Genomic DNA, 15,257 nt, shown 5'->3' on the forward strand with positions numbered 1-15,257 from the left:
GTTCAAACTTACAGAGGAAATATTCTTCTGTAGGACAGCGTATTTCCTGCTTTAAATTTACATTGGAATAGATATCATTTAATGGAATCTCAATTTGAAAAGGTGTCTGATCTTTGATGGTATGTTACTTAGTTATGTTGGACGGTGCATTGCTTCTGAGGTCAGCAAAGATGCTAAGTTTCCAAGGATCTTTGCTTCCCAGTCCCTGGGTGCAAATTAAAAACTGTTTATATGAGGTTTGCCAACTCAGATTTATTTATTTTTGACCCTGTCCCACTCCTTAGGTCACAGAATTATTTATTTATTAGTTTGATTTATACCCCATCCTTCCCGCCAAGGCGGGCTCAGGGTGGCTTACATAAAATGCACATATAAATACAATTAAAAACATCCATAAACAATCAGTATCCATTTCCGAAAGTGCCAGAAACAATTAAAGTGCAGAGCAGAGATTCCTAAATCCAACCGTACCACGACTTAGGTGATAGTCCTGGTGGTATTCTCAAATCGGCTCAATTTGATCGAGTAATTTATGCGGTGAGATAGACTGAAGGTGGTAAAACCAGGGCACAGGGTCACTCCTTGGTCTTTAAGGCGGCTCCTAACTGAGAGCCTGGTGAAAGAAATCTGTCTTACAGGCCCTGTGGAACTGTAGATTTGATTTATACCCCGCCCTCCCCACTAAAGCAAGCTCAGGGCGGCTTACATAAAATGCCATAGCTAAAACAATATAGGTAAAAGCTTGAAAACACAACATAAGGTGCTCGTAAACAATTTAAATGGCGATGACGAAAGCAGAGTAGCATCAACATTCTACTAAATGTAGTTGGTATTTGATGTTAAAATCTGCGAAGCTGAGGTTGGCGATGGCGAAAGCAGAGTAGCATCAACGTTCTACTAAATGTAGTAGGTATTTGATGTTAAAATCTGTGAAGCTCAGGTTGGTGGTGGTGGTATTGGGCACAGGGCCTTAGTGTGTTGGGTGCGGCTCCTTAACCAAAGGCCTGGTGGAAGAGCTCCATCTTGCAGGCCCTGCGGAACTGTAGAAGGTCCTGCAGGGCCCTGAGGTCTTCCAGGAGCTCATTCCACCAGCGCGGAGCCGCCACTGAAAAGGTCCTGACCCTATTTGATGCCACCCTGACGTCTTTGGGGCCTGGGCCAGACGGTTTTGGAATCCTGATTGCAGTGCTCTCTGGGCATCATATGGGGAAAGGCAGTCCCTCAGTTAGGTAGGCCCCTGACCATAAAGGGCTTTAAAGGTAAGCACCAGCATCTTGAAGCGAATCCAGTATGCTATAGGCAGCCAGTGCAGTGCTTTTAGTTCAGGCTGAATGTGCTCCTGCATGGTGAGACCCAACAACAGCCATGTGCTCCTGCATGGGGAGACCCAACAAAGTCTGGCCACTGCACTGCCACCGCCGACAGGTCTAATAGCAACAACACTGCCAAGCCGCCCTGATCCAGATGGCTCCAAAGGTCGTCCGTGAGGGCGACCAGTACTGTCTCCGTCCCGTGGCCTGGTTGGAAGCCAGACTGGAAGGGATCTAGTATGGAAGTGTCATCCAAAAAGCTCTGCAACTGAATCGCCACGGCCCTCTCAATTAATTTGCCCAAATAGGGCAAAGTGGAAACTGGCCAATAGTTGGCCTGTTTGGCTGGGTCCAAGGATGATTTTTTAAAGAGAGGGTGAACCACTGCTTCCTTGAGTGCCCCAGGGAACATTTCTTCAGAGAGGGAGTTATTGATGATATCCCTTAGGGCACCTCGTAGCCCATCACAACCAGCTTTAATTAGCCATGATCGGCATGGATCAAGGTTGCAAGTGGTTGGGCGAACAGCTGAGGGCAATTTGTCAACTTCCTCTAGGCTGTGTGGATTGAAATAATCCAAAACCTGACTAGAAGGCATGCGTGGAGCCTCAAGTTCACCTACTGTTTCAACTGTGGCAGGGAGGTCGTGGCGCTCCAGCCATCTGCATGCTGAATCCCAGTTCTTGGGTCTGTTGAGAAACTGCATCTCCTCTCTGGTCCTGATATCGAGGCCATCCAAATCAGTAAATCACTCAAGTTGGAAAGAGAGGCTTTATTTTCTCGCCTCAGCTTCCAGTAAGAGATATCTCATTCACTTTGTGCTTTGTTCTCAAGACTTTGATGTGACATTTGACAGAATCAGGTGTTATACAGAGCAAGCAAACATTAAGAAGAATGAAATACAACAGCTGCCTGAAAAAGAAGCAAACGATTTTCTATAGGAGTCGGCCTCGGCTATTGCTAGCAATTCATTTCATAGCAGTGAAAAACCTGATGTTTGTCCTTATCAAATACTCATTGAGAACACACCATAAAAACATACTTTGGTACCCAAGGACCTGGTTCAGATATTACTGATTCTTGAGTTCCTTGCAGAAATGGCCTTGCTCCCTCCCCCTCCACCATGCATACCCAGAAATATGCAACTCAGGGTGTTCGTACTGAGAGCTGTTTCAGGGGGTAGCCATATCGGTCTGCAGTAGTACAGCTAGATTTGAGTCCACCTTTGAGACCAACAAGATTCCCAGCGTACACGCTTGTGAGAGTCAAAGCCACCTTTGTCAGATCTTAAAGCTGGGTTCTAGAACAACCAGAACAAACAACTGTAGCTATCCTGCCTGGTTCCGGGGAACAGCCTTCTCTGTATGGTAGAACGGTGGTTGGTTTAAGGAGTAACGAGTTTACCCCCTGTCTGATGGATGGGATGCAAATAGAAACTGGGGGAGGCAGGCTATGCGTGATGTGGAAAACAGACAGAAACCAGTATTATCCAGTGCTTTTTGCTCTTGGTTGCTAAAGCCTGATTTGTAGGCTGTACCTTGGCCTACAAATACCTGCGTTGGCTGCAGTATTTCTGTTCTACCTCGTCATTTTGTACATTTTGGTCCTTTCCGCACTTGGAATCTCATCCCTGGTTTTATCAGAGTTCAACTCGCAACAGAATAACTTGCATTGACTTCCGGGTTTTGGTGCCTCAGCAATGGCCACGTCTTCTCGCAGCTCCGAGCGACGCGTGCCATGAATCGGGGATTAGGAGGGAGCGTGATTGTGCGCCCTCCCCCATGGAGCCTATAGGTAATGGGCTCCTAGCCAGGGGGCTTTGGAGAGCCCTTCCTCTGGCCAACAGACAGCACAGGGGGGGCTACTCTCTGCCCCGAAGGTCCTGCCCGGATTCCCAGTATTGGACTTGAATCAACCACCGGGACAAGCGTATGAAAGTTTAGAAATGCAAATTTTAAAAAATCCCCTTCGGGGGGCCAAAAAAAAAAAGAATAACTTGCATTTATCCCTGGTTATAACAGCATCCGTTTATCCCGGGACAAGTGTGTATGCAAACTCCATATAACATTTTAGTACCGAAACAGCCTGTACACATTTGATCAATTTGTCTCCTCCCAATATTTTTTTCTAAAATATCCTGCTGGTCTTTTTTAAAAAATCCTCTTTCCAGTTAATTAATCTGTTTTGACGGATGTCTAAATCAATCACAATAAGACTCTGAAAAAATTTCCCTGGAAAGTCATATAACTTAGAATGCAAAGATATGCTGCTTAAGGAGCCATGAGTGACTCAATAGGGCACGCAACATTCCTTCCTGTTATTGCACTTACCTCCGGGAAAGTACTCCCCTAGATTTTTCATGCCCTGACCTGGATAGCTCAGGCAAGCCTGATCTCATCAGATCTCAGAAACTAAGCAGGGGTCGGCCCTGCTTACTATTTGGATCGGAGAGCACCAAGGAGGAAGTCCAGGGTTACAACACAAAGACAAGCAATGGCCAACCAATTCTGAATGTCTCTTGCTTTGAAAACCCTCCGGTATCGCCATAAGTCAGCTGTGGCTTGACTGGGGGATGGGGGGGGGGATCCATAGTTCCATCCAGATAAAATGCACTAAATTTGCGGGTCTTCATAATCCCTGAGCAGAAAACTGGCAATTACGATCTCCATATAAACTGAACAGAAGATCCTGTCGATGCAAAGTATAAATGCATGAGATAGAATAACAGGTTTTCCTTTTCTATTCAATCACACCTTTTCACTATTAAACACTTTCTTCCTTCTTAGTCCCTAGAAAGCCTTTTCATAGAGGAATCACCTCTGCAAACCCTTAGAAATATTGTTCACAAAGCACACCGCATTTCAAAGGGAAACAAACCAACCCACCCTGCTGCTCCTTTGTCATCATTTGTCACTCTGGTTTGTAGAGTAACAGCTTACAGCTGCTATTAAACCAAAAATCTTCTGTGTCATCGTTTTTACTTTGCTTCTTTATAACTCCAGGTGGGCAGCCGTGTTGCTCTGAAGCAATAGAACAAAGTTTGAGTCCGGTGGCACCTTTAAGACCAACAAAGTTTTATTCAAGGTGTGAGCTTTCGCTTGCATGCACACTTCTTAGTTATATAACTAAGCTTATTATTCTTTAATCTGTTAAAAACATCTTCATTATTCTGTATACTAATTTACTGACCACCCTCTATATGTATGATCATTATTTCTATTTCCATTCCACTGTATCTGAAGAAGTGCGCATACACATGAAAGCTCGTACCTTGAATAACTTCATTGGTCTTAATGGTGCCACTGGACTCTAACTTTGTTCTATTTCTTTATAACTGTGAGACGTGGACATTTTGCCAATGCCATTTTAATGAGCTGGAAGGCTTCCCCCCTTCTGAAGAGCCATGTGCAACATAAAATAGCAAGACAGGAGGCCTAAAGCACCGGTTTTGAACAGCCCTTCAGTTCCTGGCATCGGGAGCACACTTACTGGGATTGTCCATGTAATGTGAATGGAGACCCTCTTGTACCTTTAATCCTAGAGGCAATTAAGCTGAAGTTCAGTTCCAAAGTCAAACTTGCTGTTTCTTCACACATACACACATGCCCGCACACTCCCATCAGCTGAGGGGATCACGTTCTCTAATGCTTCCGTCGCAGTCCTCAGGGTGCTAATTTTTTAAGAGTTCGCTTCCACTGAGAAGGGCACCAGCTGAACATTCTGAAGGAATTGATAAAGGGATTTTCAGCCAACATTTGCCTCAGTATTACCATATACTTTTATATAGTTGAATGTATGAGAATGGAGTCTTCCTTTCTCCAACTAAAGCAGAAGTTAGAATATAAGAAGAGCCCTGCTGGATCTAGGCAGTGGTCCAGCATCCTGTCTCACACAGTGGCCAACCAGTTCCTCTGGAGTGCCAACAACAGGGCGTAGAGGCCGAGGCCTTCCCCTGATGTTGCCTCCTGGCTCTGGGATTGTTATGTGTGCTGATTGCCACTAGGCGCCAGCGGTATGCAACCCGAGCTTGGCTCCAAAAGAACAATAGGGACTAGGATCCTGAGCCTTCCCGGTAGCACCTATAGGAACTATGGCGGGAAGTTCAAACCTCCCAATGGGACTGGTGGTTGTGCCCCAGGGACTGTATATAGTTGGCCGCCCTGGCCGGTAAACGTTGTTGTGTTGTGTACCAATAAACGATGAGCTGTTAATCACGAAGCATCCAGCTTCTCCATGCGTTGAACCCAGTACGCAAAAGGGATTCAGAGATTTACTGCCTCTGAATGTGGAGTTTCCTCTCACTCACCATGGCTAATAGCCATTGAAAGACTTATGCTCCATGAATCTATCTAATCCCCTTTTAAAGCTATTTTGAAGGCCATCACTACATCCTCTGGCAGCAAATTCACTCTCTGTATAAAGAAGTTAAGCCTAGACTACCACTGAGAAAGATTGAAGGTCAAAGAAGATGGGGACGGCAAAAGATGAGATGGTTATACAGTGTCATAGATGCAACGAACATGAAATTGAGCAAACTTCAGAGGACGGCGGAAGACACGAAGGCCTGGCGTGATCTGGTCCATGGGCTGGCAGCAAATTCACTCTCTGTGTAAAGAAGTCAAACCTAGACTACCACTGAGCATTGAAAAGGGTTTGCAGGTACTTGGTATTGTGCAGGTATGACTTGAACAAGAGTGCCAGACAAAGTAGCCGAGCATAAACAAGTCACATTTGCTTCACAATGTGTCCCCCAAGTTCTTTCATGAACACAGCGCATGGCAGTTCATATAGGCCAATGGAGCTGTTGATAAGAGCCTAGAGACATTTGCAGATTAAAAACTAAGCTTCTCGCTGGCTGCCGAACTTGCACTTTTAATATCCCTTTTCAATTTTGGACTGATTCAGCTCGTGCTGTCCTGATGATTGGTGACGGGGTGTTGACACCAGCTGCTTCACTGAATATTTCACAAGCACTTTCCCTTTGAAGTGGCTTCACAGTATGGACCCAGGGGGACAGGATGTGTGAGCGAGATCAGTTAGCGTGGTGTGACATTCGAGGAAAGACATCCCATGTGGGCGATAATGCTACCTCTTTCTGTATCTGGACCTCATGACTCTCTTTTAACAAAAACAAAGACCTCACATCAGCCACACAAAAACAGGGTCACCAAAGAGCCATTATTGTATCAGACCGATTAGTAGCATCACTTTCAGGTAACTAGGACTGAAACATGAAAAGACAAAAGACTGGATCCTGTGAATCCATTCTGCTAGCTGTGGCACTTTCCACTGGTGTAAAAAGCTTTCCCCTGTGATGCAAGAGGCTCTTCTTGCATCAAGGGAAAGTTCTTTGCACTGGAAAGAAGTATGACCAGTAGTGTACCAGATCCCAAACTTCAGAGCTGGGCCAGCCAAGTTATTTTCACCATAAATCTCACCCTAGACATGCCAAGCTCTGCCCATGATCCACCAACCTCTTCCCTGGCCCAACTTCTTGCCCTGTCTAGAGGATGGTGCTTTTTAAAAAGAGGCACCAAATCAGTAGCAACATCAGCACAACACACAGTGTCTTCCTGCTCTGCATTCAAGTAGTGTAGGAAATGTCCCTTATGGGAGACATGGATGTTGGAGTTTTATGGGAGGTATCCGTTCCTCTGAGGTGACATCAGTTAAGTAGGCTAGGCTGATGTACTCAAACCGTTCCTTGGTCAGGATTCAAGGACTGATGCCCTGACTTGGATGGCCCAGGCAAACCCAATCTCGTCAAATCTCAGAAGCTAAGCAGGGCTGACCCTGGCAAGTATGTGGATGGGAGACCTCCAAAGAATACCAGGGTGGGAGGCAGAGACAGGCTATCATGCCACTTTTCTGTATGTCCTCCATGCCCCAGTAGGAGTTGCCAGAGGTCGCCATGACTTCCAGGAACAGGCACACACACACACAATACAAAAGGACTGACACAGCTAGTTCCACTTGACCTGGATGGGCTTACCCCATATTAAACTTTTTCTGAAACTGAGGGGACTTCAAAAAACAGTTGATGGTGTGTTGATTGTTGGCAAGAACCTAGATATGTTGATGGTTGACAAGAACCTTATAGTGCATGCCAACAGCCCTGGGCACACATAAAGTAACTTTTCAGGTTATGACCATTCTTCTAACAAGAGATATTGGCCTGTTCCACATACTGACCTGACTCCCAATCTTCTGTGTGGGTGATCTCCAAGTTTTGGAACTGAGCAGTCCGCACCTTGTCCTCTTTTCCATATTATTTCCTGCTTTGAATTCATAGTTTTCACACTGGATCACAATGTTCACCCGAAGAAGATAAATGAGGGCTCGCAGGTAAATAAATAGACATTTATAGTCAGGGAAAGTGATCGGATAATGGTGAATTCAGAAGGCAATATTTTATGATGTACTTTATAGATGCATTCCTTATTGCCCTGCCATGGCTAAGTTTAGAAATGTAGACCCCTGTTTGATGGCTGGGGGAGAATACCATAACTGTTAAATGCATTTTTCTGCTGTTCTAGGTTGGATTGGATGTGGCTATAAAGGAAGCAGAGGAAATGGCTACAACTGGGACCTCGGTAAGAAATATTGCCATGTTTCTGAGTCCACAGATAAAGACTAACAGAAGAAACAATGGCTTGAAACAACTTTAATATGGACAGTAACTAACATACATTGTACCACAGTCTTGGGGCCTAACCCCACATTATGTTTCCCTTGGTCCTACCCACATCTTTGTTACCTATGCGCACTTGTAAATTCTGTGCTGGGAATTCAATGTCCAGGATCATGGCACATGAGAAGAAGGGGCTTTTGCTGTCTCCTTCCACTGGTTTCCCTACCTTAAATTGCCCTGGGGTGCTATTTGCTTCAGTGGGGTACACAACGTTTTCCCCAATGAGCAAACAGTACTCCCCAGATTGTTTCAGGGTAGAAAAATGGTGCAGGAGTGGAAGACATAAAAACCCTGCCCCCCTCCCCTGCCTTTTACTCACTGAAACCCAGCCTGGAACACTGCTGTTGCCTAGCAACAGCCACTGAGTGAATCCCTTCCTTAAAGCTACAGGGTCATGGCCCATGAGAAGAAGGGGCTTTTGCTGTCTCCTTCCACTGGTTTCCCTACCTTAAATTGCCCTGGGGTGCTATTTGCTTCAGTGGGGTACACAACGTTTTTCCCAATGAGCAAACAGCACTCCCCAGATTGTTTCAGGGTAGGAAAATGGTGCAGGAGTGGAAAACATAAAAACCCTGCCCCCTCCCCTGCCTTTTACTCACTGAAACCCAGCCTGGAACACTGCTGTTGCCTAGCAACAGCCACTGAGTGAATCCCTTCCTTAAAGCTACGGGTGCTCCTTTCATCATTTTAGCATTTTAACGCACGCACCCCAATGCATTTTTTTGGGATTTCATATTTTCCTGCAAACCTAGGGCCCTTTTCAGGTTTGTAGAAAGATCTGTCTTGCCTGTTCACATCTCCAGTCACCGGATTTAGGTATCCATAGATTTTCTGACTTCTCTATTAGTATATAGATGTCTCTACATTGTAAAACTTTTGACTACCAATAGCGTCTCAAAGTTTTATTTTTCATCATTATCACATTTGATTAGAAATGTTTCATTCTGAATCCTGGTCAACATCAAATGTTGGGGCCAGCTTTTCGAGGGTGACTGGGTCCAACCTAGCTCCCCCTTGCCATTTGGCCCTGTCCCTTCACCCCCTCCTTCCCCATATTGGCCCTTCCTCTTTGGCTTTACCCTTCCTCCTTTAACCACACCCCCTGCGACCAAAGAGGATGGAGCCCCACCAGCGGGAGGCGATGACCCACTTTCTCCCTACTCCATCGAGGATGCAGCAGGAGAAGCAGAGGGAGAAAGCAGGTTGCCGCCTCTGACTAGACTTCTTCATCCTTGCCGCAGCTGCTGCCCTGCCGAAGGGTGGGCAGTGGGGGTGGAGAAGCTGATCACTGGTTCACGCCAACCTGCCCCTTGTGGCTAAAGAGCCCATAAGAGGCTGTTGGAGGGTGAGGACCTAGAATCATAGAAGCACAGAGTTGGAAGGGGCCACACAGGCTGTCTAGTCCAACCCCCTGCTCAGTGCAGGATCCGCCTACAGCATCCCTGACACGGATTGAAGACTGCCAGTAAGGGGGAGCTCACCACCTCCCTAGCCAGCTGATTCCACTCTTGCACAACTCTTAGTGTAAAAAAGTTTTTCCTGATATCCAGCCAGTACATTCCTGCCCTTAATTTAAACTCATTATTGCGAGTCCTATCCTCTGCGGCCAACAGGAACAGCTCCCTGCCCTCCTCTAGGTGACAGCCCTTCGAATACTTAAAGAGAGGGATCATGTCCCCCCTCAGCCTCCTCTTCTCCAGAGTAAACATTCCCAGGTCCCTCAGCCTTTCCTCATAGGGCTTGGTCTCCAGGCCCCTGATCATCCATGTCACTCCCCTCCATTCTGTCCACATCCTTTTGGAATTGAGGCCTCCAGAACTAAACTCAATACTCCAGGTGCAGCCTGACCAATGCAGTGTACAGCAGGACTATGCCATCTTGCGATCTGTCTCCGCTCCTACCTCTGCCTCCTACCTCCATGTACACGCACACCCACTGTTGCCATGTGCATTCACTGTTGCTGGTAGTGGCAGTGAGCCCCCTGGGCAGCACTCAGGACCCAGGAAGTGCCCCGCCTTTCCAACCGCTGATGCCAGCCTTGATCAAATGATGAAAAATATTCCTGCATGAACAATAAGTTTTACGGAAGCTACAGAATGGCCAGGACAATGGAGGATTTAATCAGAAGAAATCCAGAGACCCACTTTAAAATAACTTGGTAGAAGTAGAAGTGATCGCCTCCAGCCTGGATCCATTGCCTTCCACTTGCTCTTTACCTTCCCATTCTTGCTTGCTCTGGTCTTGACAGCAAATCAAGAATCTTCCCAAGATAGCAGAACTGCAGAATGTTAATCGAACGATCCTGCTCCTTGGGAGAAGAGCTGCTCCTTGTAATTACTGAGGCCAGATTTTTGCATTGAATCAAGACCTTGATGTTGGCCCAATTCTGAGATAGCAATTTCCCATTCATACATGCATGTTTTTCTGAAGCAATTTTCTGAGAAGCGGTTTAGTGAGTTGCTAGGTGGAAACTGTAATTTTCCCTGAGCACGATGCAGTCAGGTTCATGGTTTCAATTGTGGAATAATTATATGGGTAACAAATGTTTCCCCGTGTAGACATGCACCAGCTCCTTAAAAAATTGAGGGTGTGAGCACACAATGTTGTATTGGAAGAGGCTGTTTGAAGTCCAAATGTGTTGATGGCATTTTTAACTTGCAGAAAAAAGACTGAAGAAAATTCGTTTGCCTACTGGCTAGATAACACTTTTACTTTTATGTTTCGGTTGAGCTATATAGTTTACTTCCCATTTTCTCTGGGCCTTTGATTGCAGAGCAAATTTTTGGTTTTTTGCTGTTTGCAAAGGAATTATGATATTGTTTCTTTCTGTGTTCTTGGTGCAGAACAGGTCACAGAAGTGAAAACTGAGATTTCTAATTAGGCCAGGGTTAATGCCAAACAGAAATGCCTGCAATAAACAACCCACTGTAAATAAGTACTTTCATCTACGCTGCAGAAGCAACAGAGGGAATGTGACCTTCTTCTCTGTTAAACATCATAGGATGCTTCTATACTAGCCGTTTAGTCTGGAAGAGGCTTCATTTATTCACCCAGTTATAACAGGAAATCCAGACATTAATGTCAACTTGTTGCACAACAGCGTTTTCTATGTTGTTTGTCTTTTAAAACAAACTTCTTTGCAGTTACCATTTACATTAAACGTATAAATTGTGCTGTATCTGCACCTTGTCAGATCTCGGAAGCCCCGGTCAGTCTTTGGAAGGGAGACTACCAAGGAATACCAGGGTCATGATGCAGAGACAAGCAGTGGCAAACCACCACTGAATGTCTCTTGCCTTGAAAACCCCAACGGGGATGCCATAAGTCAGCTGCGACTTGATGGCAAAAAAAATAAAAAATAAAATCCAAGGATGCTGAACAATACAAAATGGCATACCTTAGGCTGAAATGGAAAACCTGAGAGATTAACTGATGTTCCCTCTACTTTTATCATCCCTAAAACCCATAGAAGCCCAGAGGGCTTTTCAGATTCAGGCCTTGAGTTAGATTTACATCTAATTTGTTTTCAAATTACTTTCAAAAGCTAGACATGCACAGCTTTGAAAATGTTGCAGTCTTTTAGTCATTGTGCATCAGAAAGTTCTACAGTGCATCATGGAAGAGATATCTGAAGATAGTTGGTATGTTATATATTACCAATTATTTTGGGCATTTATGGCCACTGAGTTTCCATAGTTGCAGTCAAAAGAGGATATGTACAGTAAATGGCAATATTTTCAGTTTTTCATGCATACCTCACTGTATTCTTCTAGAGAGCGCCCAAGTAAGTAATAGTGTAGATCTTTCTGTCAAACAGTCTCAGGACAAATTTACATGCTTCATTTTTGGTATAGGGAAATCTAACATCAGGTGAGTAATCTTTGCAGTTTTTCAGTGCTTTCTGAATCTCACAAATGCTCTCCCACCTGTAATTTTGAGATATAGCTACAGAAGATAATTTTTAATAGGAGAAATTCCACGGTTGTAGCCTGGAGCTTACTTGGGGCCAATCTAATACTGAAATATCAACAGAAGATTGTGCAGGTACACCATGAATTAATTTGGGGCAAAGAGCTCCAATGACTAGCATTGATAAAGATTCATGACATACATTTAAAAAACCTTAATATTATGAGAGTAAAAATTCCTGTTGTTCTGTATCTGAGTGAGGAATCTCCACTGAGTATTAAAATGAATGTAGTCTTTTCATACACAAGGATAAATGTACCCTGTTTACGAAATCATTCTTTTTAATAACAAAGTTCAGTGACAGCATTTTCTCTCCAGACAATATTTGTCTCCTCTTCTCCAATCTTTTAAAGACAATTCAGTGGTGCTTTGAAGTCTGTGAGCGGATGGATTCATTCTCAAGACGTTTAAAGCTCAGTCGTTATTATATACCACCTGTTTATCAAGGTGATTTTAACTACAGTTGTTGGGGAAGCAGTTACAGAACCCCGGTGAGCTGATAATTTGTTTCTTACTCCTAGAAAAAAAGTCCGTGGCTTGTCAAACATATGTTCACTTCCTCTAATGAAGGAGCTGTGCGAGAAAATAGAAAAGTATGTATAAGTTGTATATTTTTTTTAACCATTTCACTGTAGAAAGATTTCACCTTGCATGCTGGGTTTTTATTTTTCCAACATGTTTCATGCCCACCAAGTTTTCAGAATAGGGTGGGGCCAGCGCCAGAGCCACGGAGACGTAAGCTGGAGGAAAACATGGAGTCCTCCTCCTGCAAAGTAGTCCGTACTTCGATGGCCTGGATCCAACCACCCTCCAATGAGTCTTTCTCAAGTTACATTTATCTTCTGTTGCACGAAGAGCCACATCATCATCATCATCATCATCATCATCATCATCATCATCATCATCATCATCATCATCATCATGCTTTCGATTTATTAATTGCTTTCCCCACAAGTGGGCTCAAAGTGATTTACAGTTACACTTTTAGACAGGGGACTAACAATGTTTCATAGGGGATAGGAAAGACAACATATAATTCATTTTTAATTGCACACGCCGTAACTGCACGGTGGAAACGTCTCTAGCTTGGATTGAAGGAAGGCTCCAGGAAGGCTCAGTGGAGTAGTGGTATAGGGGTAGCTTCCATCCCCCAGTGGCTTAGTGGTGGGGCAACTGCCTTGCGTGCAGAAGGTCCCAGATTCAATCCCTAGCATTTCCTCTTAAAGTGACCAGGTAGTACGTAATGGGAAAGACCGAGCAAGGGGACCTTTACCTTTACCTAGTACATGATGGGAAAGACCCCTACCCAACTCCTTGGAGAGCCACTGCCAGTCAGAGTAGGCGACAGAGACCTCGGCTTCCTCTTTGACTCTGTAAGTAACTGCCCTGATGTTCAGAGGTGGCATAGCCTTCAAAATGATGAACAAATGCATTGGTATTGTCTTGTGGGGCCCCAGGGCAATTTATCTATTTTGCCTCCCCTCACTGCACCCCTGCAGAGAACCCCCTTCCCCCCATTGTTCCCTCGTTTAGAGTCTCTCCTGTTTATCTCCACCCACCCATCTCCTCCCAGAGCTCATTTCCTGGGACTGATATTTGAGCTGAGGCTCCATTCCTCCCTTGAACTTGAGCTGGGGCAGCCGCTTCTATGGCCAGCAGAAACCCGCATTGCCCTCAGAAGGCTCTGCTGTTACGCTCTGTTGGCTGCAGTGTCATGTGTTGTGTTAGACATAGAATTAGGCTTCCCAAATCTGGTCTGGGAAATACCTGGAGATTTTGGGGGTGGAGCCCTTCTCCTGCAGTGGAGTTTGGGGAGGGGCCTCTGCAGGGTATAATGCCCAAGAGTCCGCCTTCCAAAGCGGCCATTTTCTCCAGGTGAACGGAGCAGCGTCTCCCGGGGATCAGTTATAATAGCGAGAGATTTCCAGCCACCACCTGGAGGTTGCCAACCCTACTTAGAACGCCATCCCTGGTTGACAAAGGAGACCACGTGATGGACGCTTGAATGCCACATGGGCTTTGGATCAGACACATGCCTGGAGTTTCATGCCGGGGACTCAGTTCTCAGGTGCACGTGAGCCTGATTCAGATTGGGACACGGACATGCATGGAAAGAGAGAGCGTTAGCTTCCCCCCTCCCCACCGGCGTTGTTTTCCTGACCTGAAACAGCCCCAATGAACCTGTTTGCCCCTTTGGGGAAACTTGCATATAGCCATCAGTGCATGTAAGTTTCCCTGGTGGGCAAATAGTGATTCTCCGGGGCCTCTTTTTGGGTGATGGAAACAGGACAAGGGGAAGGCTGAACCTGGCTTTCAGTGTGTTCTGTCATCCTGGTACAAATCAAGCCCTTGTACACCTGGGGATAAGGTTCACATCAGGGGATGCTAAAAACCTGTCTGTCCAAAGTACAAAGGGGACACGTGGACATTGTAATGTATGAATCAGGACTGAGTCTAGATTCTGTTCCACTTGTCACTGCACAGCCTGCAGCATAGAGTGTTAAAGTAAAGGTAAAGGTTCCCTTACTCGAAAGCCAGTCGAATCCGACTCTAGGGTTGCGGTGCTCATCTCCGTTTCAAAGCCGAAGAGCCAGCGCTGTCCGAAGACGTTTCCGTGGTCATGTGGCCGGCATGACTAAACACCAAGGCGCACGGAACGCTGTTACCTTCCCACCAAAGTGTTACCTATTTATCTACTTGCAATTTCTTGCTTTCGAACTGCTAGGTTGGCAGGAGCTGGAACTAGAGACGGGAGCTCACTCTGTCATGCGGCACACTCGGGTCTCGAACTGCTGAACTGCACCCACAGCCTGCAGTTCAGCGGCTTAACCACTTGAGCCACCGCAGCTCCCATAGAGTGTTACCCCGGCCCTGAAGATACCCGCGCATGTACTCATGCATACATATGTGTGCCCTTGGCACACAGGACCTTTGTATAGACTGGTGGCAGGACTCCCTCCCCGTGTTTACCATAAAGCAGCACTGGGCAGCTGTTTCAACCTAGCCATCTGTGGTCTCAGCCCAGTATGAGGGGATCAGTAGAGAGCTAAAAGCCTGGGGGAGCCAGTGTACTCCTCACCGACCCTCCCATTACTTGTGTCACAATGAAGCCAACTTTATCTCAGTGCAGCCTGATCAAGAACCTATCCATTCATCCATCCGTTACTTCCCTTTCTTCCCACTAGGGACCCAAAGTGGCTGACATCGTTTCCCTCTCCTCTGCATTTCATCCGTACAACAACCTTGTGAGGAAGATTGTGCTGAAAGCGTGTGACCAGGGGTCATTT

The 15,257-nt window shown here is 45.7% G+C and overlaps 1 protein-coding gene across 1 annotated transcript in view; it reads left to right on the forward strand.

The window, feature by feature from the left end:
• Window positions 1-15,257, forward strand: part of AOAH (acyloxyacyl hydrolase) — a 124,694-nt gene that overhangs the window by 41,701 nt on the left and 67,736 nt on the right. Inside the window, 2 exon segments of the mRNA XM_015419235.1 lie at window positions 11,856-11,871; window positions 12,492-12,563. Coding sequence (XP_015274721.1) covers window positions 11,856-11,871; window positions 12,492-12,563 — 88 coding nt within the window.

Source organism: Gekko japonicus, unplaced genomic scaffold (genome assembly GCF_001447785.1).
Source record: "Gekko japonicus isolate JY-2015 unplaced genomic scaffold, Gekko_japonicus_V1.1 scaffold190, whole genome shotgun sequence".
NCBI lineage: Eukaryota > Metazoa > Chordata > Lepidosauria > Squamata > Gekkonidae > Gekko > Gekko japonicus.